Consider the following 25,765-nt stretch of genomic DNA (forward strand, 5'->3'; position numbering starts at 1 on the left):
GGTTTATATGATGGTCCTAATTTCCAGGATCAAAAGGCTTTATGAACCCATGCCGGCAAGATATCATCATAAAATGGGTGGTAAGCCTTTAGTAAGCGGTACCGCAAAACTTTATAAATCAAACACCATAGGTTTGATCCTGGACTCTATGTTTCACAACAGAGACATTATGTCAATGGTTTTGGCAATAACAATTGACTTGTTGTTACTCACATAGAGAACTGCGTGCTCATAATCGCAGTAAGTGTCTTAGAGATGTTGTCTATCACTCTTAACTCGGGAATAAAACTTCTTGACATACAACCTGCCCAATAGCCTCTTGGCATGCCACATAAGTAAGTGCATTATTTCTAATGCCATCAGTGTCATTATAGAGCTTTTCCACGATATAGCTCCATGTGCGAGAGTGAGGATGTAACATAGCGTGGAAACTTTAAGATCCACACATCTCGCAGAAGCAATGTCCGAATATCCCAGGATATCGAAGTTATTAGACTTCTTATTAGTGAGCATGTAAACTTTATTCTCTTGCATATCTGCAAGACATTTCTCGGCTTTTCCAGTGGTCCATTTCTGGACTTACTTGTATATTTGCCAATTATCCCGATCACAAAACAAGGGCATGTTCATACTTGAATACACATATTGCTTCCGACAACTGAAGCATAAGGAACCGACATTATCTGATCAGTTCATAATGGTTCCTTGGACACTAAAATGTCCATCTCTTATTGCCCTTGACTTTAGTAGCAGGTGCGATAAGAGTACTACCACATAATATTTTCTTTCGTACTCTATCGATGCATGTCTTCATGATAAAACTTATACCACTTTTGGAATCTTGGCGAAACTCGACACAAACAAAGTATAGGGCATGACCAAGATTCTTTATGTCATAAATGGAAGGTAGAAAATTCTTGGTCCCGCCAAAAATATTCCATCTTCTCAAGGTAGTATACTTACTCCCCCTGGTTTTATGGTATGAGTGTCCCGACGCTTTCTTATTTCATAATTGAATTTCTTGGGGCAACATACCTTGTGTTAACTTCACCTATTTGACGAAACCTTACGGTTAAGTCATACATACATTCTTAACTTAGTCAACATAAGAGTATGTTATAATAATAACACAAGCGTCAAAACAACTCACCGAGGAAACTCTATTGAGTTCCATACATCATTAGAGCTCATTATCACACAAGCCTCTAAGATGATCATTCACACACATTATGAATCACACGGAAATTGTTAAGTCTCAACATTGAGTATTGCAATATGCATTTCTTCTCAACTTACCTGATGCGTATGAACAAAGATCTACTGGAGTTATCCTTAAGATTCATGTTCATACGCTCCAGTTCCCCCATGATCACTTTATTTGAAAAAATGGAAAACATATCCAATATCTTGATAATAATCATTTAAGTTCTAAACCACAACACCGTTGGGCTGAAGATGGAAAAGAACCTAATGAATTGTGACAAATGATTATAAATGACGATAGTCAAAAATATAACCACAAGCCACGTGATACTAACAAGCTTGCCATTTGAGTGAAGTGCGACATATGATTATAAATGACGTTGGTCATATATATAATCAACATGTTACATCATGATGGTCATTAGACTAGCAAGCTTCACTTTAGCATTCATGTGTGCTTCATAATGCTCATAAGGGATTAAGTACACATTAACGTAATAAAATGAGTAATTTTTATCCATTCTTCTAAATAAGACTTGTTGCATCTTAATTAGATAATTGACATTAGTATATGATTTTCATACATTCTCCAACCAAGACTTCTCGTTGGTTCTATCTTTAATTAGAGAATTAACATACATATTTTGATCTAAGTAAGAGAAGTGAACGTGATATCTCATATTAAACGAGACTTCCATTCTCCCCCTCGAAATGTGGTCTAAAACCACAATTTCGATGAGGTCTCATTATTTACACTTCTCTTACATCTTTAATTGTAACATAACACATAATCTTTACAAATGATCCATTCAGATGAAAAACATAACTTGTCTCACCCTAGGTCGAAACTAACGTTACATAATTGGAGTTAACTTGATAACACAGAAAATCATGTCATATGTTCGAGAAACAAGAAATAAGTTTCTGCAGTAACTGGGAGCAAGAACAAACATCATCAATTAGATGAAGAATTAAGTATCTCCAAATCCTAGTGGAATAAATCCAATAGTTTTCACTTTAAACCCCATTGCATTAGTAATGTGCATGATAGCACATGCATTTTGAGACCTCTCTCAATGTCCGCTTTAACATCATGATTAAATCTGTAAACCTTAGTGGCAGAGAAACATTGTGAGATTCCTTACATGAGAAAATGATCTCCACTCTCCACACAGAAAAGTTATTTACATAAGGGTTGTCTATGCCAAAATGGAAGTTGGCATCATTATTAATGTTCATTGCTATGAAAACAGAAGACATCGTTATGAACATCACAACAAAACATCAAGCATGAATTAACCATGCAATGAGATGAATAAAAAATGATTAATTTATTCTAATCTGCATTATCATTGGGCAAATAACGAAAAAAAAAACTTATTCATTCATAAATGACACATAAAAATAATCAACGTTGGTCAGAATATCATCAATCGCCATTATGAATTTGGCTCACTAAATCTCTAATCAAAACTTCTCGTTGGTTCCATTTTGATTAGAAAAACATAAAATCACATAAAGACCAGCAAGAATATTAACTAAATTACTAACCATCATTAACATAAAGTAGCATTAAAGTGTAATCCATTATGTCATAGGACACAAGGATTCATAACCTGTTGTAGTTATCTTGAACTTAAAATTTTGACACTTAATGAACATTGAAAATAACATTAAAAAAATAAGTGTCAAAATTATCATTAAAATTCTAAACGACATACAATGAAGGTGACATTGGAATTAACATATAAATATAAATGTTATTGCGAGAGAGTAGACTTCAAAGTTACAGTCAGTCCAAAAAGACATTAATATTATCGTCAGGATATCATAACATTTTCCAGGTAATATGGACATAAATTTTCATAAGGATTCACGAAATAACAATATTTGGCAGCAACAGGTACTTTGGAAACAAATCCCCTAAACACAATTCCTTTCTTTAGGGGATTGATCATAACCCCATGAACATTATTTTTGAGTCTTTATGCATATTTCAATAATGCATATCATAATAAAATGACATGAAATGCACCAAATAAAAACTTCAGTTTTGCCCAATAGGCGTATCGACGCAATATTCTTATGACGCGGAAAACTGAACCATGTGACCATAACATTCCCCTTGAGGTGGCCTCAGCCCATTCGAAATGATCACATCATTAAGAAATGTCATTAGGATGGCATCACCACAAACATCACACTCAAATAAAGTTTCCAAATAAAATATTAATGTTTAGAAACTTAAATGAGTGACTGGAAAAATGCTCAATATTTTAACATTAAGATTTCTTCATTGAAATAATACTTGAAAAGTGATGACCATAAAAGGTGCCTTTAAATGACATCAACATTCACCCCAAAAAAAATTCCCGTTGGCTCCATTTTTTTAGAAGATTTAAGCATAATTACAGGCACTTTAAAACTCATCAGTGCAAAAGCATAATTTGAAACTTAATGAATGCACTAAAACTGCACAAAATGCCTAAAGAACATAATTTGACCTATAATCATCCATGGATTTTTATTAATAAATCTTCATCATCATTAAAGGCTTGCCATGAAAATAACATAAACATTAATTGTGCTTTAATTTTCTAAGCAAAACTTCTCGTTGGTTCCATTATACTAAGAAAACTAAAACACAATTTAGAACTTAATTTTTCTGACAATTTTCTATCTATAACAGTGCAAAAGACTTTCTTAGAACAATCTTAATGATAGAATTGCACTGAATAAAAGAAAATATGCGCAGAACATATATTTGTTGGCCCAATACAGCCCACGGCTACCCTTGATTCATTCGGCCAGCTCAAAGACAAGAACGTTTCCTGCCAGGATAAGACATGCTGGGCCGCAACCCAACTTCAGAAGCGGCCTTTTAAGTGCCCGAAGCCCATTCGGAGCTGCGCGTCGGCCTCAGCCGTTGGATCAAGCCGACGACCCCGATCCTCCCGGGGCGGAGCAAAACAACACCTGGTCAAAACCCTAGAAGCATTTCCTTTCCTCTCCCCCGATTTTCACGGCTCGTGCAGGAGAGGCGACAACCGCGGCGGCGACCCGAGGCACGCCGGCCATGGCGGTGCGGCAGTCCCGTTCGTCGGAGCAGCGTGCCTCACTCAAGGCCGCGCGCTCCTCCGCCGAACGGCGCTCGCCGTGTTGAGCTCATGGCGAGACCGGGAGGACGGTAGTCCTAGCTACGCGTGAGGCATCTCGCCGGCGGCTGCCGGCGCAAACTTTTGGCGGCGACGGCGACGTACGGGGTGCGGAACCCACTACACGCGCGCGTCCATTAGCACCTCAGCGGCGGCTGAGTCTTTCTGCACGTCATCCCGAGAGACGGCGGCGTCGCCGGCTCAGGGATCCCGAAGGAGCATAGGCGCGGCGTCATGAGGTGTGCCTCAAATACTCTTCTTTTTGTCGATTAAAACATTTTTGGGCGCTGATTTGGGGAATTCCAAGTTCTAGGGTTTCAAAAATTGGGGATTTTCTAGAATTTGCAATCCCCCTCCTTCTGATTGCTTAAACGGGTAATTAGCACTAACCCGCATCAGTAATACATTAACTGGAAATAATTAGCCATAAACAAGGCTCACTAACCTAATAAAGTTTAATTAAACCTTAAGTTGGTGATTATATTTGGAAAGGAGAAAATCAGGACTTAAACATGATCGTTAACAGAAAAGAAACATCACTAAAAACATGATTGGAGTTCTAACCGAGATTAACCAGCTCTGATACCATTGTTAGATTAATTGGCTTTAGGCTAATCAACTTTAGGACTTAATCTCGGACTAGAACATCAGTATTATGCGGAAGCGTACAAACTTACATTGATTGGCGAAATCCCATGGCTGCTCGATGCAGCCCCTTGTGTAGCCCATGGCTGCACCTTGGGGTCTCCGGCGATGAAGATATGGCCGGGAGAAAAACAGCACGTAGATGGTGTGGACGTGCATCAGGAACGCCGCTGTAGGGGCCACCGGCACTGACCTTGCGGTGGCCGGCGGTGGTAGTCGGCCTTCCAGCACATCAGCTCCCTCTTTTTAGGATCGGTTGTTAGCACTCAGGAGTTTAACCCGTTTGTGTTTTTCTTTTCTTATCTGAACAGGTACGTGACCTCTTCCTTTTATATGGGAACTGATGGACCGGGGACCGAAACCAAAACATTGGGTTTGGGTGCCCCCGATCAAAGTACCAACGTGGGATTGGACTCCCCTTCTTTTTATCTCGGTCTATTACAACTTGAGATCAATTCCAACATCGCCAACCTCTTCTCCGGCGCCAAGGTGACGCTCCCTGAGAAACCGGCGGGGGGTCTTCTCCGAGAGCAAAATTGTATTCTCCAACCCGCCCTCCTCGGGCGATTGTATCCTCGCCACCGTGAACGAGCACCGTGGCATCGCGCTTTGTAGGGTTGACGGTCCGGACAGCGTGTGGACGAGACAAGCATGCAAATCCTGCGGCACAATTGACGACATCACGTTTTGCAACGGCGAGCTGTATGGCCTCACGAAGTACAACGGGAAGGTAACCAAATTTGAGATGGGCGTGGATGAGCAGGGAGCGCCCGTGGTCACTGATGAGATCCATCTCAGCTGCTCTGCGTGGATGGACAACATCGGCGAGAAGACCAGCTACATCTTTGATTTACGTGGCAAGCTTGCAATGGCCATTAGAACCCAGTGGTCACTAGACCACGAACCTTTCTTCAAGGTGTTTGAGCTCGTCGACATCCATGACGATGAACTAGCGGTGTCTGACAAGCACACGTGGATAGAGGTCACAAGCTTGGGTGATCACGCCTTGTTCTTAGGACAAACTTTCTCTAGGGCGGTGCCCGTGCCGGCAGACAAACTTGGTCACGTGGAGAGAAACCACATCTATTACTCTTGTTGCTTGAATCCAAGTGATGATGTCCCTAGTGGTGTGTTAAGAACGTTCTCGAATGGCTGCAGTCGCCAGAAATATTACAGGGGGGACGACAGGAAGAAGGATATCACCAACGATGACGTGAAGAGAATCAAATCAACAGGATATTTCGTCAAGGGCAGTCCTTACAGTAGCATGTGGATTCTCCCTCCGGATATGTAGCTAGTTTTTTTTTTTGCGAAAATTCTTGTATTACTCAAAACTCAGAATTACAATCATGGCGTACAATATCAAGGACTTCTCCGGGTCCTGACCCAAGCCATACCACAGTATGAACTTGAACCCTACCAAAGTTGGCCATAAAATGACTAGCTAGATTTTGACTACGTCGAATATGAGTAATACAAGAACCACGTTCCTCTAGATTATCCTTGATCTCTTTGACCAAGAAAGCAAATTTAGACCCATTCGTAATAGCACTCTGCACCATCGTTACGGCTTCCAGACAATCAGATTCAACTTGGATAGGTAGATTGCTCCATTGGGAGGCCAACGTTAGGCCTTCCTTTATTGCCAAAATCTCCGTCTCTAGAACATCATCACAGGAGAATAGATGCCAACCTGGATATGTAGCTAGTTTTGATTCTAGGGAATCAACACATTAAGCTATCTTCAAGAGATACCGTATGCTTTGTCCGATCTAAAATGCAGAACTTTCGGGACATGCACATTGTCTTGAAGATGGTAATTTGACGTTACTTGATGTGAAAATAGTGTTGCCTTGCAGAAAAATAATTGTCTTGTAGAGCATGACATATAGTTAATCGATTCCAAAATGCAAGCCCTTGTAGGACATGACATATCATACTTACTTTCTTTGGTCCAAAATATACTCCTTGACATGCCATTGTGTTCAAGATCATGACATATGTCTTCTTGACATGCCATTGTGTTCAAGATGGTAGAGTATTTACCATTAGTTTACGTGCAGACATGTTGCAAATTCGTGTAACAACATAAATGACAGAGATAAATACTGAAATTAAGCTGGCATATATACACAAAGGAACTAGCATGACAAGCACCCTCGTCCAATAATCAGATCACACATGCAATAATTGACTACGATGTTTTCAAATTATCAATCCTTCGAGATACTCCCTCCTTTCCGGTTTATAGGGCTTATCTTAAAATCTTAGTTTTTTCATTTTATAAGGCTCAATTTGGTTGTTCCCCATCACAAGTTCAGATTTCAAGGTGCATTAAATAATTGCATATAAGTATTAAGAGAAAATTGACCAATGCATGTATTTTATGCATGCATGCATTGCAATTAATACATTGGTAAACATAAATTTTTGAGGAAAACAAAAACATTAATTTGGTGCTTTTGCAAATTACAAAAAGTATTCCACCACTCACCATTTACCTTGGTTGATGAGATTTTTGAATTGAGCTCTATAAACCGGAAAGGAGGGAGTAAAACCCAAGCCCCAATCAGGCAGTAAATGCCTATTTGTGTCCCCAACAATCCTAGTGAGGGTTACAATGTCACTGGCTTTCCATCACAAAAAAAAAAACAATGTCACTGGCTTTGCTAGTTTAACAAGTAATTGGAATATTATGATATAAAGCCTATGTGTGTATATTTAGAATAAATAATTATTGAAAATTTAAGTGCAAGTAATGAGAATTTCAAGGTTTTCTTATGGAGGAAACCGGAGTGGGGCTCATACCATGAAATTAGTGGCACATAAATATAAGTATAGGCGTGCGAAATTGGTCAAATAGACAATAATAGCAAATTATGATATGTATAAGTTGGCTCATTTTATATAGGTAGTACATCCATAAATCCTAAGTAACAACATCTATTGTATCTCATGGCTAATACTCCACACAAAGCAACTGAAACCAACGCATACATCCGAGTATCAAGTAATATTTCATTCACTCCTACGTCAACCCTGTTTTCATCCTTGGTGAGGCAAATTCGTTATCTTTTCTTCTCTTATTATCACCAAGAATATTTTGCCAATTGAGTCTAGTCATCTAATGTGCAACGCTCCCACTACTGTTGTTTCATCTAAAGTGGCACATGATTAAACTCAAGAAGATGTGTGTAAAGTAAACACATCATCCACCTCCTACACGCATCTGTCCACTTCCTGTCTTCCCACACCACCCGCGTTGTCAACTACATTGATGTGTTTTGAACACTCTGTCACTGTCCCACTTAATTTGTGTTAGAGCAACTCCAACGCGTCGATCCAAACGATTTTTTTTGTCCATTTGGATCGGCGTGTCCATCCCTTCTGTGTTTGGGTCGGCATTGCGCCCAACACGCGAACGCATTTTCGCCCTCACCGCCCGTTTGCGGCCATTTTTTAACTTTTTTGGTGACATATAAAAAATAGGCCCAAATTCACATAATTCAAACAAAGTATAAATATCTCATAGTTTCACAACCAAATAAATATCTCATAGTTTACAAGTCAAATAAAAATATTGTCTCAAATACATTTGAAAGAAAAAATAGACGGTACATCTATTGGTTACCAACGTGAGCCACATGTGCCCAACCAAATCATCTTGTAGTTGAATGTGAGTTTCCCAATTACGCATTTGATGATGAAATTCGGTGAACTATGCAAGCGTTGTCGCTCCTCCATGCTCAAACACAACATTGTCACCCTGAAACTGAAGTCATTAATCGTAGATTTCATCCGGACACTCATCCTCTACAATCATGTTGTGCATAATTACACAAGCAGTCATTACCTCCCACAACTTCTTGGTGCTCCAAGTTCTAGAAGGATACCGATGCCCCACCGACATTGAAGAACACCAAAGTCACGCTCCACATCCTTTCTAGCACTCTCTTGTGCTTGGGCAAATCTCTTCCTCTTCTCTCCTACAGGTTTAGGGATTGTCTTCACAAGAGTAGTCCACTGAGAATAGATATCGTCAGCTAGATAGTATCATTTGTTGTAGTGGTGGCCATTGATCTCAACATTGACCTCCGAGAAGTTGCCTTCTACAAGCCTTGCAAAGACCAGAGAGCGCTGAAGCACATTGATGTTCTTGTGAGATCCGGCCATGCCGAAGAAAGAGTGCCAAATCCAGGGATCTTGTAAAGCCACAGCCTCAAGTATGACAGTGCAAGCTTTGGCATGGCCCCTATACTGCCCCTGCCAAGTAGAAGGGTAGTTCTTCTGCTCGTAGTTCATACAATCTATACTACCAAGCATCCTCGGAAAGCCCTTACTCGCATTGATCGCCAACAACCAGGTTGTATCTGTAGCAGTTGGCTCTCCCAAGTACTCCAGGCCAAACACTTCTACCACATCCTTGCAGAACTTGCACATGGAGTTTGGCACGTGGACTTGCTCATTTGGATATACTCATCAATGAGATCACCGGGTACTCCGTATGCAAGCATCCGAATAGCTGTAGTGTATTTTTAATAAGAGGAGAAGCCAATTTTTCCCAGGGCATCCTACTTGCACTCGAAATAGTTACAGTACGCCACCACCCCCTCCCAGATACGGTTGAAAACATGTCCAGCCATCCGGAAACGGCGCCGGAATAGGTGGTGTTTGAAGAGCGGGTTAGGGGACTCGAAGAAGTCCTGCCAGAGTAGGCAATGGCCGCTCCTCGGCTGCGATTCAACGTCGGAGTATGCCCCGGGATCGAGCCCCTGAACATCGGTCGCTGCCTACTAATGTGGTCATGGACGACCAAAGCAACATCCACAATCTGCTCATCGTCAGATGAAGAATCATTCGAATCGCCGAAGTCCATTTGTACCTTGCGAGCAAACCGTTGAACACCTTGTGGGCGTTGTGGAAGAAGCCAGCCGCTGAAGAGTCTCGCGCCTCTCCAAGACCAGGTAGCAGGCCTGTCGGCATGGTGCGAATATGGCAGCGTCCGACGAGCGAGGTAGCTGCGCTTGTGTGATGCTGGCAGGGGAGGCGAGGGGTAGTGGTGTCCACGTCAGGTTGCTGCGACGGCGGCGAAAACGATCCACCAAACGCCAGAGTATGGGGCCGTCGAGGGGTGGCGTGCTGCTGAGGGAGGTATGTGGGTGCAGGCGGCCGGCATCGGGCACCGGAACTGGGCGGCGGCGACGACGGATGGGGCGGCCCGGTGTGCTGGCTGTCGATGGGAGGAAGGGGGGAATGGCCAATATGCCACCGGCTGACAGGCCAGGGGGTGACAAGGGCGGGCATGGCGCGCGTCCGCTGCGTGTTTGCGCCGACACAAACGCGGCTCAAAATGGGTCAGGCGCAGACAAAAAGCGGACACTGGTCCGTTTGCGTCGACGCGTTGGGCTGACTTTTGTGTCTGTTTCAACCCAAACGAATCCGTGCGGGCAGTTTGGGTCGGCGCGTTGGAGTTGTTCCTATGCTTTGTGCAATGCAATATGTATGTCAAACTGTCAATGATGGTGATGGGCCTTGTGGAACATAAAAGTTCATACTTTTTGAAAGTTGGAGACGTAGGTTTTCATGAAGTTCCCGCTAATAGGTACCTGCGCAAGATGGATCAAACTCAACTGTTCCCATAAGGATCCTTCGTACTCTGTCCTCTTGGCCAGCCGGGAGAGCGGATCTGCTTTACCACTGAACTCGTTGCATCGATCATTTCTCTGGGACGCGACAAGACACTGAGCGAAACAACACTGAAATTTAATAAGGAGTAGTGCTGGAAATTGACAAACCAACTGAAGACCGAACCAAGTGAGTACATAGCATATAGCATAGCATGTCTTCCTCTCCTCTCCTACCTTGAGACAAGTAACAAAACATGCATATTATTGTACAGTACATAAAAAGCAAAAGATCACAGTGAAGGATTCCAGACTTCAGAGAATTCGACTTCAAAACCAACCTATTAGAATATATAGCACCTCATCTTGCCGCCGAGGATTTCAGACATGAACACGTTCGTACGCAGCACACATCCTCTCCTGAGAAGAAGAAAAAAAAAACGGAAGGAAACATTGACGAGTGAACTAACAATGGCATACCAGCTAGGATATGGTATCATCATCTGGTCCGTCCCTCTCCATCGTGGTCGTGGTCGCAGCTTCACCTGTAGATCTCTGCGTTGGAAGGGCTGCGCACGCACACCTTGGCGTACCTGTGGCAGGCCGCGCAGTGGAGGTGCCACGTGCCCACGGACACCGTCGACGACGCGAACCGCGCGCCGCAGTGCACGCACTGCGCCGGGCACGGGAACCTCCTGCTGTTCCCGCTCCCCTGGCGCCGCGGCGGCGTGTGCGTGTCCGTGCCGGACCCCTCGTCCTTGGGCGTGTGGGCGGCGGAGGCTGCCGGTGGCGGTGGTCCGCTGTGGGTGCCGGGCTTCGCGTCAGACGCCGGCGCGTGACGCGTCGTGTCCGCGCTGGCTCTCTCGGCCTTGGTTGCGTGGGCGGCTGGTGGCGGTGGCCGGCTGTGAGACGTGTCTCCGGCGCCGGCTCGCCGCCTGTCGTCGTCCCTGGGCGCGTTGTTGGCGGCGGGCGGCGGTGGTCGGGTGTGGTTGCTAGGCTTCGCGGCAGGAGCGGGAGGTGGTGGCGGGCGGGGTCGCGGCGACGGCGTCGGGGCAGAGCGCGGCCTGGTGACTCCCGTGGCGCTGGCCGACCGAGAGCGCCCCCCACGCCTGCTGGAGCAGCTTGAACGCGCCGTCGGCGGCGGCGGAGCGGTTCTTGTCGGGGTGAAGAACGAGGCAGAGCCGGCGGTACCGCCGCTTGACGTCCTCGTGCGAGACGCCGACGCCGCCGCTCGGCAGCGACGTCCGGGCGCCGACGCTGAGGACGGCGTACCAGTTCCTGCCGCTGGCGCGGGAGACGGCCGCGGCGACGTGGACCTCGTAGGCGGCGAGGGCGTGCGCGAGCCCCTGGAGCGCCCGGCAGCGCGCCTGGGCCTCCCGCGCCGCCCGGAGCGCCCCGGCCACGTCGCCGACGAGGAAGCGCTGCTCGGCGAGCCTGTGAAGCCTCTCCGCCGCGTCCACCGCGTTGCCGCCGCTGCTCCTTCCGCCGGGCGCCATGGGATCGAAACCAAACATGTACTGTACGGAACTACGGACGTTACGCTGTGTCCATGGGGCAGCGCCCACCATATATGGAGTCCCGGAGCTCCGAATCCGATTCATATGTGAAGCTGAGGTACGAGGAAACAAATCTAATTTAATCCACGTCACTTACAAGATAGAGACCTCTTTAGTTTTAAAAAAATCATAGGAATTCAGAGGAATCCATTCCGTAGGAATTTCTCTATAAATTTGGTTTAGTTTGTAGGAATGAAAACCATATGAATCTTCCCTATAGTTTAGTTTGCATACAATTTCAAAGAAATTTTGCATCTGAGTACAACCTCATGGATATTTTCCTTTGTTTCTATTACCTTCGTTCGAAAATAACTGACGTGGTTTTAGTAACAGAGGGAATAGGAGTATATAACAACTATGGCATGCACCTAATCCTTCAGAAAATCTCCTACATTTTTCCTATATATAATCAAACAACTTGTACTACAAATTCATGTATTTTTCAATTCATGTAGGATTTAACATGGCATGGTATCTCAATTCTAAGTTTTTTTTATATATCTATACATTTTTAGAATCATGTGAATCAAAGACACCCCAAGTCCCTAACACATTCATAGAAAGTGAGGCAAAGATAGTTTCCATATTTCACCTCAGCTTCTCACCATTATATTTTTCATATCCTTGCAAGAGAATTATATTTTTTTTTTCAGAGCACAACAGCATGGTACTGTGTTAAAGTCGATAGTGCATACACTGGTGTGATGCTTGTTGAGCACATGAGCACTATATATGTTGAGGCCGTGTCCTTTCGACATGAACACCTTCCAGTGTATCGTGGAAGATACACATGCGTTATTCTTGAAAGAGAAAACAGGCTATCGGGATTCGATCCGGTGCTGGATGCTCCCGTTGTCATCTGTCTTCATTGCAGTTCGCCGACTGGAGCTTCGTTGAGCCACAGGAAATGGATGAAATCGTAGAGCTGGGCGCTCACGCTCACCTGATCAAGAGGCGCGCAGAGCGCGTGTGCATGGTGAGATTGAGATGCAAGGGGATCAGATAAGTGACATCAAGCTTAACAGTAATTGATCGAACCTTGTATGGTGTTGGATTTAACTTCCTCAGATGGTCCGGCCTCATCCGTTCCAGCTGACGCATGCACCGACTCCTGTTCTCATTGAGGGATGGCAGCTCCTCCCTTTGTACGGCTTCGGCATTGACAAGAGGATAAAGATTGGGATCAATGTCCTTTTCAACTTGAGACACACAAGTTATGATTTATGACGTATACATTCAGATGGACCAGATTCAGTAGAAGCTACTCGAGTGGATACACATACATGAATGTCCAGGCCAGTAGCACTTCAACAACTCCTCGACATGCTGTGGAACAACATGAGCTCTCTTTGACTCGATGAAAGGGTGACGACACAGAATCCTCTCACCAACCTATCAAGGAATGCAATAATGATCAAGCCCACGAACATATAAATATCTGCTAACTAATTATAAGTAAATGTTTGGTAGCAGAGTTCTTAAGTGGACACATTATTTGATGCAGGCTTACTGCTCAAACGACATGAATATTGTTTACCTTTGGGCTTGGCTCGTCTTGTCCGGTCATTATATCAACTAAAGGATAACCTTCTTTTCCATACAATCTGTAGCATCGTTTTTTACATGGTATCGATACCTGGAGCACAGACCTACAAATTATTCATTCTGGTACACCAGAGGTTGCTAAAGCTATATCTTTTCACTTTGAATACTAGTAATGGGTACTAACATATATACCTTTGTGACATCTTCAGAGAGTTTAATACGAGGCTGTTTGTTAATTTCAACTAACTTGAATACACAACCAAGTGCTGCTTGTGCATAGCAGGTAACTAGGTAGGTGCCAATGCCAAATGAGTCTACCTCATGACCCTAAACAAAAAGTCAATAGTCATTCACCAAGCCATCTACCATGGTGAAGGCAGAAAAACAGATGTCTTTGAGCAGAGCAGATGTCTTCCATCAAATTCACAGGCATGTTAAGCGCTGGATTTCAATACAGCAAAAGTTTCATTCAGCAGATGATAGACTGATACCAAGTATTTTGAAGCAAACCTTAAACTTTGTAGTAAGTTGTCAATTGTCAGGACCAGCTGGGTAAGTTTTCTCTTAATATTTATCTAAAATTAGTTTTACAATTCTGGGCATACTTTTTACTCACTTTCATGGTTAATTAAAACCAACAAAGACTATCAGATGGCAAAACCACCAAATGACCAAAACCATTAACAAGTAGCAACCATCTGAATGTAAAATTGTTGAAAAGCTTTCAAGGTATTTCACTAGATAAATATAGAAACTTAATAATAGCTCGAAAGGTGTGGTATGCAGCAAACTATCTGGACTTCTAGAGTACAGCTTACCTGCTTGTTCAATGCATCAATTGTTTCCTCATTGAGATCATTGCTTGCTGTAATATTCGTTTTTCCAAAGCCAACAACCCCAAATTCTTTTTCAATTGCACAGAAGAACTTGCGTGTCTCAATAGACAGATATGCTAAATCACCAGAGTCTAACCTAATTCCAACTGCCTTATACCTGAAACGAAAAGTTTTCATTAATGCTTAACAACTAAGGTTTATGAATCAACAATAGATCCAAATTTCAGCTCAAATACGTAAGTGTGATAAGGAAGTCGAATATAGTCACTAGCCAGACCTGTCAACTAAATCCATCCCTTCTTTTAAATCATTTGTTGTTCAAACAGCAGCTAACATGTTGCAGGCAGATCTTACTCCTAAAGTTCAGCAAGGGATGTAATTAAATTCCTAAAGTTCAGCAAGGGATGTAATTAAATTCCTAAAGTAACCAAAAAATGCAATCAAGAAACCTAAATTTCTAAAGCAAAGGGATGAGGCAGTATAACCAGTTGGTGTTTCTGCTTATGCTCAAGATGCTTGTTCAAAATAGATGAGAGACTTGATAATAATTAATGTTACATATCACAACAAGGGTGCATGGTTGGTATCAAATGTCTACGCTGTGAGGTCTAGGATCAACAAGTTAGGCATCAGTGACCCATTAGGTATGAAAAATAAAGCTAGTCCAAGCATATGAATTCAAACATGCAACTTTTATGTATAATAATGGAAGAAAAACTCAAAATAAACAAACTATGCGTATGTAGAAACTAGAAAGTATCTGAAAAGTATTAGCAAGGAAACACACCCAGGAGAAAGCTTCATTTTATTTTGTGTTATCATCAGCTATAACTTCACATGTAACAGAAGCAAGTTGGGCAAATAAGAAGAAAATACTAAAATATAAAGAAGTGGTGAGGCAATAGTACCCCATATCATTGAGAGCTAAAGCAACAGCGCAGAAGTTTGGCACTCCACTTCTCATGACCTAGCAACGATACATACTTAAACATCAACCATGCCCATATATAACCTGAGTTAATGCATTAGTTCTGTCAAGGTCAGTCCTGAAATAACTAGAGTTGTTAAAGTCAAGGGGACACATTTTCAAAAAAGGAAAATTATAGGGGAGGCCCCTACAGTAGCACATTTTAAATTTGCTTGGATAATAATTTAAAACAGTTACATGAACAGAAGATTCAACATATATGGGCTAGATATACATATTTTAATCCATAACCAGAAAAGAAGGAACATACAGAAACAAGTCAGTTTAAGCATGTCACTGAAAACATGTTTTAAGTAATGCCGTAGAAATCTGTAAGGCCATGCCGTGAACATACAGAAACAAGTCGGTTTAAGCAAGTCAGCTTAAAAAAAAACTCCTGAACAGATGAATATGTAGGCCATGCCGTAGAAAGCAAGTACACTAATGCAGAGCAAGATTAACTAACATCGTATGTGTCCACCAGGGCCAGGAAGGAGTTTGGAAATGCCAGTGCATATGATGTGAATGCAGCCAACTCACTTTGATTTGTCTCGCCAAAGGAACCACGCAATGAACTAGCATCCTGAAAAGAAGAATGTAAGGACAGATCTTGAATACTTGAACATAAATTACTAGCCATAAGTTCTATAGAAACAAGTTACAGAGGAATTATGTAGCAACTTGCAAGTAAGAGAACCTTCATGGATAAGTACAATATTTCTGATATGTAATCTGTATAATTTAAACTGTAAAGCCACGTTGTTATGCTTAATAGTTTGCAGGTGGTACTTTGACAACTAGTCACCTCAACTTCAACTGTACCTCTTAATCTCTTATTCTAATAGGCCAGATAAGATGACAAGAATTGTATCAAGTTTGTTCACTAAAAAAGCATTTAAATAGGTACAGCCAATCACAAGCATCAAACAATGTTTAAATTATCAAGAGGAAAAGTCTATATAAAACTTCAGTAACATGAGCAAAGGGATTAACAAAATAACTGGTATTTTATCACACCTGAATCTTAACCAGCCAATTCTGCACTAGAGAGACAAAGTCTTCACATTTGTTCGAACCATCAGAGCTAGACAGTGCTTTGTCAATGATTTCATCAAGACCCTACAGTCAACAAATACATTAGCAAAGAAGACCCCTGGTATAAAAGAGATTTAGTTCTCACCGGTAAAAAAATTGACGAAATTCAGGATCAAACAAATTTAATGAAAGTTGCAAGGTTCATGATGTAAAACATATATTGCATCTTGTACATTTACCTCATGGGTTTCTCTTTTAAATGGTCAGATCTATTGTGTCTTAACTGGGTGAAAATTAAGTGACTTAGATTTTTGCTCGTACTAGCCAGTAGCCAGATGCTATTATTAACTACTCCCTCTGTCCCATATTAGTTGTCGCTCAAACAGATGTATCTAGCACTGAAATACGTCTACATTTATTTCAGCAACAACTAATATGGAACGGAGGGAGTATTTAATAATCATACGCTTAGCTTTGCTCACCAAATATATATACTTTTTTCACTATTTGCATTTGAATATCAATGTGACAATGTCAAAGGGATTGACTAATATCAACAGATTGATGAATGATTTATATTCATCTATGTATTCAATACAAGTGCAACTGGTTAGGAAATTTTGGCCCAACTGCATACTCTATATCTGGATGGATCCTTCCTCAAAGTATGAAATAGTTGGTCCAAACTGGAATTGCGCAAGATGAAAAGAGGGGAACTAGAGAAAGAAGCAAGCTTGTGCTAGATGAACGGCAATAAACACAATCCATGTCGGATACATTCTGGAGAACATCAAGCTTATCCATGAAGAATTATTAGAACATGGCATATGTTTCTTTCCTGGACAGGAATGGTATTTCAACTATTAAACAACAAAGTTGAAGCAAGTCCCAAACACCAGCAAATTTATTCATAAGCATAGCAAGACCTGAAAGTAACTACTAACCAGGAAAGAGCTCACAAATGCATGTGAGTGAGTCCCACGTATTGGTATCCCAAACAACCTTCCTGCTGCAACATTGCTGCCCGGGTAGGAATGTCAGATTATTGCTTATTATGATGAATGTCTGTTTGGATAAGCATTGTACGGCCTTCGGTATAACTTCAAGTTGGTTCACATGTTCAAGTATTGAGTAAGAATATTTATCATCTAATGATGACTTAACATAGTTTTAAAACTATATAGTCCAGTTCAAGAAACCATGTGATCCTAATCTAGAGAGTTAACAATAGTTTGCATCAGTAGCAGAAGAGACCCAAATATATATCGCCTACCATGAGCACCCAGCAAATAATTTACAAAGCTAAGACCTATGAAGACATAACAAAAATGTTTGAATGCAGATAGAAAGAGACTATGGGAAAATTGTAAAGGTACATATTGTGCTCATTGTGTGAGCAGATCATACCTCGTTGCATCAAATCCTCCCATATAAGAATATCTTGATGCACTGATTCCTCCATCTGGCCCCTGATAGACATGTGCTCATAAGTCCATGTTAAGGATAATGAATCAAAAGAAGCAAAACGAAACAAAGTAAGACCCACTTGAGCCCGTCGAAGTCCAAATTCAAGTAAATTCTTTGGCTTCCCTGCTACAAGGCGGTGCCTTGCAGCATTTGTAGTAACCAATGAAGCATAGTTCACCAGACTTAAAAATGGAGTTTCAAGAAGTTGGACAACCTGGGACGAAAATTAAAAGGCAAAAGTAAACAAAAAGGTAAATACGACAATATGGATGTTTTTTTTTGCTAACCAGCTCCTGGTACTTACCGCAACAGGTCCTTCGATTATCATCAGTGGAACCTTAGGAAACACAGCAGAACCCTCAGGGATGGCATAAACCTCAACATCTGAGCAGTCAATTGAACTGAGGTACTCGAAGAAGCCATCCTACCAAAATAAAAGTAAGCATACAGGTTTAGTTGCACGCAAAGATGAAAATGGTTATCTAAACAAGAATGAGTTTACTTAAGAGTGACAATTAAAATTATATTTGGATTTTGTTTGCTCATTGGCATTTTGGATGGTGGATGGGTTCAGGGGGCATCCAGAAGGATCCCTTTAGCTTATTGTGAAGTACCCTGATCCTTCCACTTGTATGAGCATTCAACTCAACTAAACCCATTCATACACGAGCATGAGCATGATCTGGATAGAGTGCAGGATTCCCATAAAATGATCCACATTTTTTCTATAACATTGGCATTCCAATAATCCTACCTCACATGTAGGTAGTGCAGCCCGCAGAAAATTGATTTCCTCTTCTTTGAACTTGAAGTTGGCAATAAACCGTATACACTCTTCAAGGCCCCCAAAGACGGTGAACTCACCAGCAAAGGGGCTCTTCCGGAAGTAAAGATCAAAGCTGAAAACAGTAGGTTCACAATAAACAGCAACAAGCATAAGAACATGATAATTCAATTACGCACATGGCTGGCCTCATCCATATGGTTATAATTAACACTGCGGCTATGCTTGATATAACCTCCAGAAACAGTAAGCTTGTAACGTGTGCGTGCGACTGCTTGGTTATAGACTATTTGCATCGGTTTTTAACATTGGCAAGCAAGCTTGATACTTGGTTTACTGCTTGCTTTTATCAACGGTGGGTATCACTGAATCTATACACATATTCCATCAGCATAAGTTTTCGTCTCAGATTCCGCTTAGGCTGCATCAAACATGGTTTATTTATTTCTCCCAATAAAAACGACCGCCAATTTCTACTGTTCTGCAATAATGGAGCAACCGCCAAACTATCCACCACACAAGTTTTATCCATCGAACCTAATAGTCCCTTAAATGGAACACTTGACTAGCAAACTGAATTAACAGAGACATCACACGGGTCCAAATTTGACAGCACGAAAGCTCCCCGGAGCTCGAATCCGGGAGACGGCTGCACAGCACAGATCCTAAACTTCAGCAGCAAACTGGGCCGCCCCCGCGCCTGATTCGGCGGAGCCGGAAACTGCCCACTGTTCCTGAACCGTCACTCCGCCGCGGAGCTCAACAGCAAACGGCGCGTATGCAGTAGAGCGAGCGGGGGTTGGGTGAGTTTGAGGGTGCTTACACGGCGCGGTCGAGGTGCTTGCCGGCCTTCCAGTAGGCGTAGGCCATGGAGAACTGGTAGAGGTCGGTGAGCAGGGGCGTGACCATCGGGTTCGTCGGCCGCGGCACCGCGCCCCCGCCGCCGGCGCGCACGTCCCCGTTCGCCAGCGCCGCCGCGGCCATCTTCCCGAGAGGAGGGAGGGGGCGGAGCTGGAGAGCGGCGAGGTCGGAGTGGAGCGGGTGGAGGAGGGAGGGGAATCTCGCAGGCAGCCGATGGTACTGCGAAGGGGAAACTGGAGAAAGGGGAATCCTATTCCCCGCGCGGGTCGGCGGATAGCGACCAGACGCGCACCCCCACGTACGGTAATATGCCAGCCCATTAGCCTGTTACTGAATTTTTTCTGTCCGTTTTCTGTCTCTCTTTTTGCCTTTTCATTTTCTTATTTTCTTACTAGGAAGAATGCCCGTGCGTTGCTACGGGATGGATGGGCAATGGTTAAAGAGAGGGTGGTGCACAGAGGACTTATGCTGAGTGCAATTTTTCACTACTTTGAGGCATATTCTTCAAGAGTTCATTTACTAATTAAAAGGATTTTCGAAGTAAGAGCACACATGATATTTTTTGTATGACTGTATGACTTCAATGTGACATTGTAGATTAGACCGGTAATATATAGTGACAACAGATATCTCACCAGTAAATTAACCATCATATTGATGATAAAAAAATCATACACACAACTCTTATGTTGAGTTACTGATATCACATGGTAAAAATGTCATATACTTCGCCTAGTGTTCGAGCATGTTGTGTGTGTGCTCACTACGAAGTCCTTGTCGCATAGATGTATAACTTCCTGTGCTATCGCGATATATGTAGGATTTCTCCATCGCAGTTCAACCTTTGCTTCAAGCATGGCAGTATCTTTGATATCTTCTAGGGAAGTTGATCGTTCAGTTTATGCCTCCTTGGTGAATGAAATTAGACTTTTATTTCGTCTTAGACAAACTTGTATTACTCATGTATCGCGTGCCCAAAACAAAGCTAGTGATAGTTTAGCTAGGTTTGCTCGAGTTGAGGGGCGAACTATGACCTGGCTAGGGTCTGAGCCAGAGGAAGTCTTGGGTATTTCCCTTGATGATTGTAAGGACATTGTCATTTGAGTAATACAAGTGTTCCCGCAAAAAAAAGTTCAACCTTTGCTTAGTGTGTTGCGCCTCAGTTTTTGGTTCTTTTGTTTTGGTTGCATATTTGCATTTTTCTGCCTTTTCTATGCACACTTTTTTATCTTCTGTATTGGCTTCATGTTTGTATTTTTTTCTTTTCTTGTGTGTATTTTTTTGCAACCGGGTCAAATTTTTAGTTCTTTTGCTTTGTTGATAGGCTTCACGTGACTTTTTCAGTTTTTCCTATTTTTCTTCATCGTTCATTCATACATACCACTCTTTATCTCCTTTTCTTATTTGTTCTTTGTCATCCATGACTCGAGATTGCCATCCAAATTGCTTTTCTGCATGAGAGTTTTGGATACTATATGAATCTGTTGTTTATTAAAAAAGTTGATAAAAAATTGCATCATAAATTGAGCATATGTAGCGTTTTAATATAAAATTTGCATCATAAATTGAGCATACGTAGCTACTTATAAATAAATCTAATTGCGCTGGACATAAGCATCAGAATATACGTGTTGTTTCCATGCTAGAGTATCATGTTTTTCCTTGAAGCAATTTACATTGCAGAAAAATGATATTAAAGTAAGAGCATTGCTATATACTTCATGTTTTACGTCTGACTTCACTACGAAGTTGTAGATTAGTATGTCGATGAGTAATGCCAAAGCATACCACACCAGCATATTAACCATTGCACGGACATCAGACAATAAAAATGATGTATATGCAATACTTCAAAAGTAATTTTACATCAATGTTTGGGTAAAAAGGATGTATAAGTTGGTTTCCTTGTTCCTCCGTACCACCTTCAACATGACCATATTCAAGGACATCAAGCTTGTCATTTTGTTCCTGATTCGGAACATCAACCTTATTGAGAATGGTTAAAGACTCAGTGGCCATGACATGTAAATGCCTATGTTTTGGTGCCGATATTTTACTATGCACTCGTATAAACTGAAATCAGCAGCGCCCGGAGATAATTTATGTATTTATTTTATTGGTCGTCCAGATATACATGTTACCACCGTGTGTGACATGAGCTATGTAGTCAATATGAGTACGTCAAAAAACACAAATAAATGAAAAGAAAATGTAGAACCAAAACCAATCATGTGCATGTAGAATCAGAGAAGAAAAAAAATGCATGCACGGCCGAGCGATTTGATGGGTAAAGAAGTGTGTCCCTCGTAGTCAGTTCTTTTCTTTCATCTACCTAGTTATTTATATTATCAAATCTAGCTAATCTCTATTTTGGTGAGTGCCCCTGTGTCCAGCCCACTCCGGTGTTCGTTGCAACAACTGTCTATCTGTCCAACACGTTTCGTTTCCTCATCTCTCCCCACGCCTTCTTCTTCTCCCCCATGCTCCCGATTGCCTTCCTCTCTTCTCTCCCCTACTCTCTATCCAACGAGGAACGACACTCCAATCCCTCTCAATGGCCGCCACTGCTTCAAGGCCTCCCCGCAGAGTTCTCGATCCAGATCAGATCGAGGCCACCACCGAGCCCCTCGGCCGCCTCCTCCTTCGTCTTCGCCCTCGCGCACGCCGCCCCACCCCCACCGGTGCTCCAGTGCCTCCCCGCGGTACCTCCTTCTCCCTCTCTTCCTCCCCTACATCTCTGTCCTTTCTTCTTCCCTTGGCAATGAGCAGAGGAAGCACGCAGGGAGCCTCGCTCCTGCTACCACCACGACCTTCGTCGTGCCGCCGCCACCTCCGAGTTCTTCGGCCGTTGGCGAACATCTCCCATGCGACCGCCGCCGCGACCCTATGCCTCGCCTCCATCATATGTGAGGATGATGACGACAGTGCCGCCATCGACCCGTCCCGGGCCGTCCCTCGCCTCGCTCGCGTGGGGCGCACCTGCGCGTGGACCGCCGGTCGGGCAAGCCGCCCCTCGCCGACGGGAGCGCCGGTGCCGCTCGCCTGAAGCATCTGATGGCGGCTGTGACATTGCTCTGATGGTGACCAGGACTCCTCTTTGCGTTCATTCTTATCCCCATCATCTGATTCAATTGTAAATCGTCACTCCGGACGCTGCTGGTTGTGCTAATTCAATTTCTTCGTGAAGGCCAAGGGCCTCGCCAAGCAGCGGGAGGACTTAGCGGGCTAGGCTCGCCCGCCGCAAGCGCGCCTGCGAGCTCGCCCTCGTGCAGGCCAAGGCCACCTCTGGCGATTTCCTGTCCGCCGCGCTCTCTAACACCTCGGCCCTTTCCTGGGCTCGGGCGGCGTGGACGCCCGCCGCGACGCATCACGCCGTCCTTGGCTTCTGCAGCGTGGACGCCAGCGGCAAGCGGCGGCGCGTCCCCGGCGGCGGATGCCGGCAATGGATAAGTGGCGGTTGTGGCCAGTGGTCGCAAGGGGTTTTATGCAAAAACGAAACGTTATCTCATCCAGAACACACGTAAAATCCGACTACGGGTTAATTTCATATAAACCAAGGGGCTTTTATGCAAAATCGCGCGTGACGACTTACATGCAGAAACCCAATTCTCTTTATTATTAGGTAAAGATAAAGATTCTCTGTTCTTTCTTTTTCATGTTTATTTTCCTTGTTATTTCAATTGGCAAGGTTTTTGTGACAATTTAGCGATTTTCAAATTAATATAATTTTTCGAAGGTCTATACTAATTTTTAAATTCGTGCTTTTCAAATGTGCGAACACTTTTTGAAATTTATGGACAATTTTGAAGATCCCAAGAATTTTTTGAACTTCACCAATATTTATTGAAATTTGTGAAATTTTATTCAATATAAAATTTCATATATAATATGTTAAAATCGAAGTTACGGTTTAAAAGATATAGATAATTTAAAAAATCATTCGGTTTGACTCAAATATATTCCAAAATAATATTTAAAATACTTAACAGATAAAAATAATCTCATATTCATATTCTACATATTTTTTAATCAAATTTCATATATAACATGGTCAAATCGGAGTTACGGTTTAAAAGATATGGATGATTTTAAAAAGCATTTGTTTGACTTAAATATGATTCGCGGATGAGTTACCTAAAACATCAGGGGGGATTTCAAAAAATTTAAAATAACGGTTTGGGTGTGACTTAAATCCGGACGGCGGGTTGATTTCAAAAAAAGACAGGGACTTTTGTGTAAAATACGAAAATAACGATTCGTTTTAACTTAAAACAGGACTGCTGGTTGAATTGTCTGAAATAGAGGGACTTTTTTGAAAAATGTTATGACGGACGAAAGAAACCTAATTTGCTTTATTATTAGGTAAAGATGAAGATTTCTTGTCCAGTTTTCCTTGGTTTTCGGTTTTTTCATCATTACTTTGTTCTTTTTGTTTTTCTTTGGTTTCTTTCATGGTTTCCTTTGGTTTTTCTTTTCTTTCTCATTTTTCTTCTTTTTTTCTTTAGTTTTTTGTTACTTTCTTTGTTTCTTTAGCAGTTTTTATTCTTTTACACTTTTTTGGTTTTCTTTTTTTCTTTGCTTTCCTATGTTTCTTTTTTGGTTTTCATTAGTTTTTCGTTCTTCTCTGTTTCTTCTGGTTTTTATTCTACATTTTTGTATACGTTAAGAAATTTTTTCTAATACATGTTTAACATTTTTTTATTCATGGTAGACATTTTTTCTATACAAAATTTTAACATTTTTCATAGGGCGACAGACAGACCACGGCGGTTTGACACAATGGCAAAGTAAGCGCAACAAAGCTATCGAAGATGGACTCGATCAGTAGGCTAGCTTCTTGCACGTCTTCAGTTACAAACACATTTGCCAACATCGAGCTTGTCGGATTCGACGCACTAGTGAGGGGTGGCTATTTCCTCACAAGGAATATGGTACACTATGCGAGCGCTTGTTTCTTTTTGAAATTGTTTTTTTTTGTGGAATTTGCTAAAGTACAGTACAAAATCCACTGGTACTTCACCACTGGCATGTTTACCGGGCTAGATAAATTTGCTGCTACAAGAATGGTGACTGCTGGCGTTATGTCGCACAAAGGTTTACAAGAGCTTACGAAACAGCGCAGCACTGTGCTCTAGCAAAACTGCTGAGGTACATGGATGCGCTGGAGTTCTATTAATTGAGTTGCACCATGGCGCGACTGGCTCACCCGCACTGTCTTTCCATGTGGCCACAACTCCTGTCGCAAGAACATGTGCATGGTTGTGATCTGCAGATGGATGGAACTTCGTGTTCTAATATTTTTGCGAGCATCATATAGCGGATCCTCATGTTTGTATGCTGGGATTTATCGTTGCTTTCCTATGTTGATGGATTGGCGACGGAAACCAAGAGGCAATGAGCAAAGTCTTGTACACCAAAGATTTTTGTAATAAAGAGAAAGCGGCTGAGTCTCTCCCTGTATCTGGTGTTAATTATTGTTATTATGCTCATGACTGTGCTATGTGCTTATGTGCTTGTCTGAATGGCGTGTTTGTTGGCTTATGTGATAGAACTACTTACAATTTTCAAGTGTGATCGGATGACTACGTTTCAGAACAAGTTTTGCAACAACTGTGACATATATCTTGAGTGACCTAAACATGAACTTTCCTCTGCATCACCACTGAAATCCATAAAAAATATGAACAGGAAATTTACAAAAAAATGTGATATATCACAACAAAAGTTACAGAAGTTATCTGCTAATGTCTATAACGTCAGTTATTCATAGTGGAAATATATTTTATGATGAATGTGACAAAACTAATATGATGTTGTATATGTCCGCATATTTTTTCAGCAGACTTGATCAAGGAAAAGAGTTTTGACTTAATACAAGGCTGAAATTTTCAATAAATGTGGTACATATAATATACAACTTCTCACACAAATCATATGATTTCTTACACATTTTCTCTTGAATCAAAATCCATGTGATATTGTGCTTACTGTCAACTGGGTGATAATCTTTTCTTAGATCTATACAGTTAAGTGGGTTTGCCTCTTGGTGTATTTGTAGTTCGCATGACAACATTGAATTGATTTGTT

The 25,765-nt window shown here is 42.2% G+C and overlaps 2 protein-coding genes across 2 annotated transcripts; both read right to left on the reverse strand.

Moving 5' to 3' along the window:
• Positions 1–10,599: 10,599 nt before the first annotated feature.
• LOC119289460 (dnaJ homolog subfamily B member 14-like) lies at positions 10,600–12,230 on the reverse strand. The gene is made up of 2 exons (XM_037568777.1): positions 10,969–12,230; positions 10,600–10,864 (listed from the first exon to the last, which is right to left on the reverse strand). The coding sequence occupies exon 1, from the start codon at positions 12,226–12,228 to the stop codon at positions 11,620–11,622; it is 609 nt and encodes a 202-aa protein (XP_037424674.1). The 5' UTR covers positions 12,229–12,230; the 3' UTR covers positions 10,600–10,864; positions 10,969–11,619.
• A 512-nt stretch (positions 12,231–12,742) lies between these two features.
• Positions 12,743–19,897, reverse strand: LOC119287530 (nicotinate phosphoribosyltransferase 1-like). The gene is made up of 15 exons (XM_037567081.1): positions 19,641–19,897; positions 18,788–18,932; positions 18,338–18,457; positions 18,113–18,247; positions 17,974–18,035; positions 17,511–17,586; positions 16,549–16,650; positions 15,998–16,114; positions 15,473–15,531; positions 14,547–14,721; positions 13,921–14,055; positions 13,721–13,819; positions 13,467–13,575; positions 13,222–13,334; positions 12,743–13,126 (listed from the first exon to the last, which is right to left on the reverse strand). The coding sequence occupies exons 1-15, from the start codon at positions 19,799–19,801 to the stop codon at positions 13,049–13,051; spliced, it is 1,686 nt and encodes a 561-aa protein (XP_037422978.1). The 5' UTR covers positions 19,802–19,897; the 3' UTR covers positions 12,743–13,048.
• Positions 19,898–25,765: the final 5,868 nt, after the last annotated feature.

Source organism: Triticum dicoccoides, chromosome 4A, assembly GCF_002162155.2.
Source record: "Triticum dicoccoides isolate Atlit2015 ecotype Zavitan chromosome 4A, WEW_v2.0, whole genome shotgun sequence".
NCBI classification, from domain to species: domain Eukaryota; kingdom Viridiplantae; phylum Streptophyta; class Magnoliopsida; order Poales; family Poaceae; genus Triticum; species Triticum dicoccoides.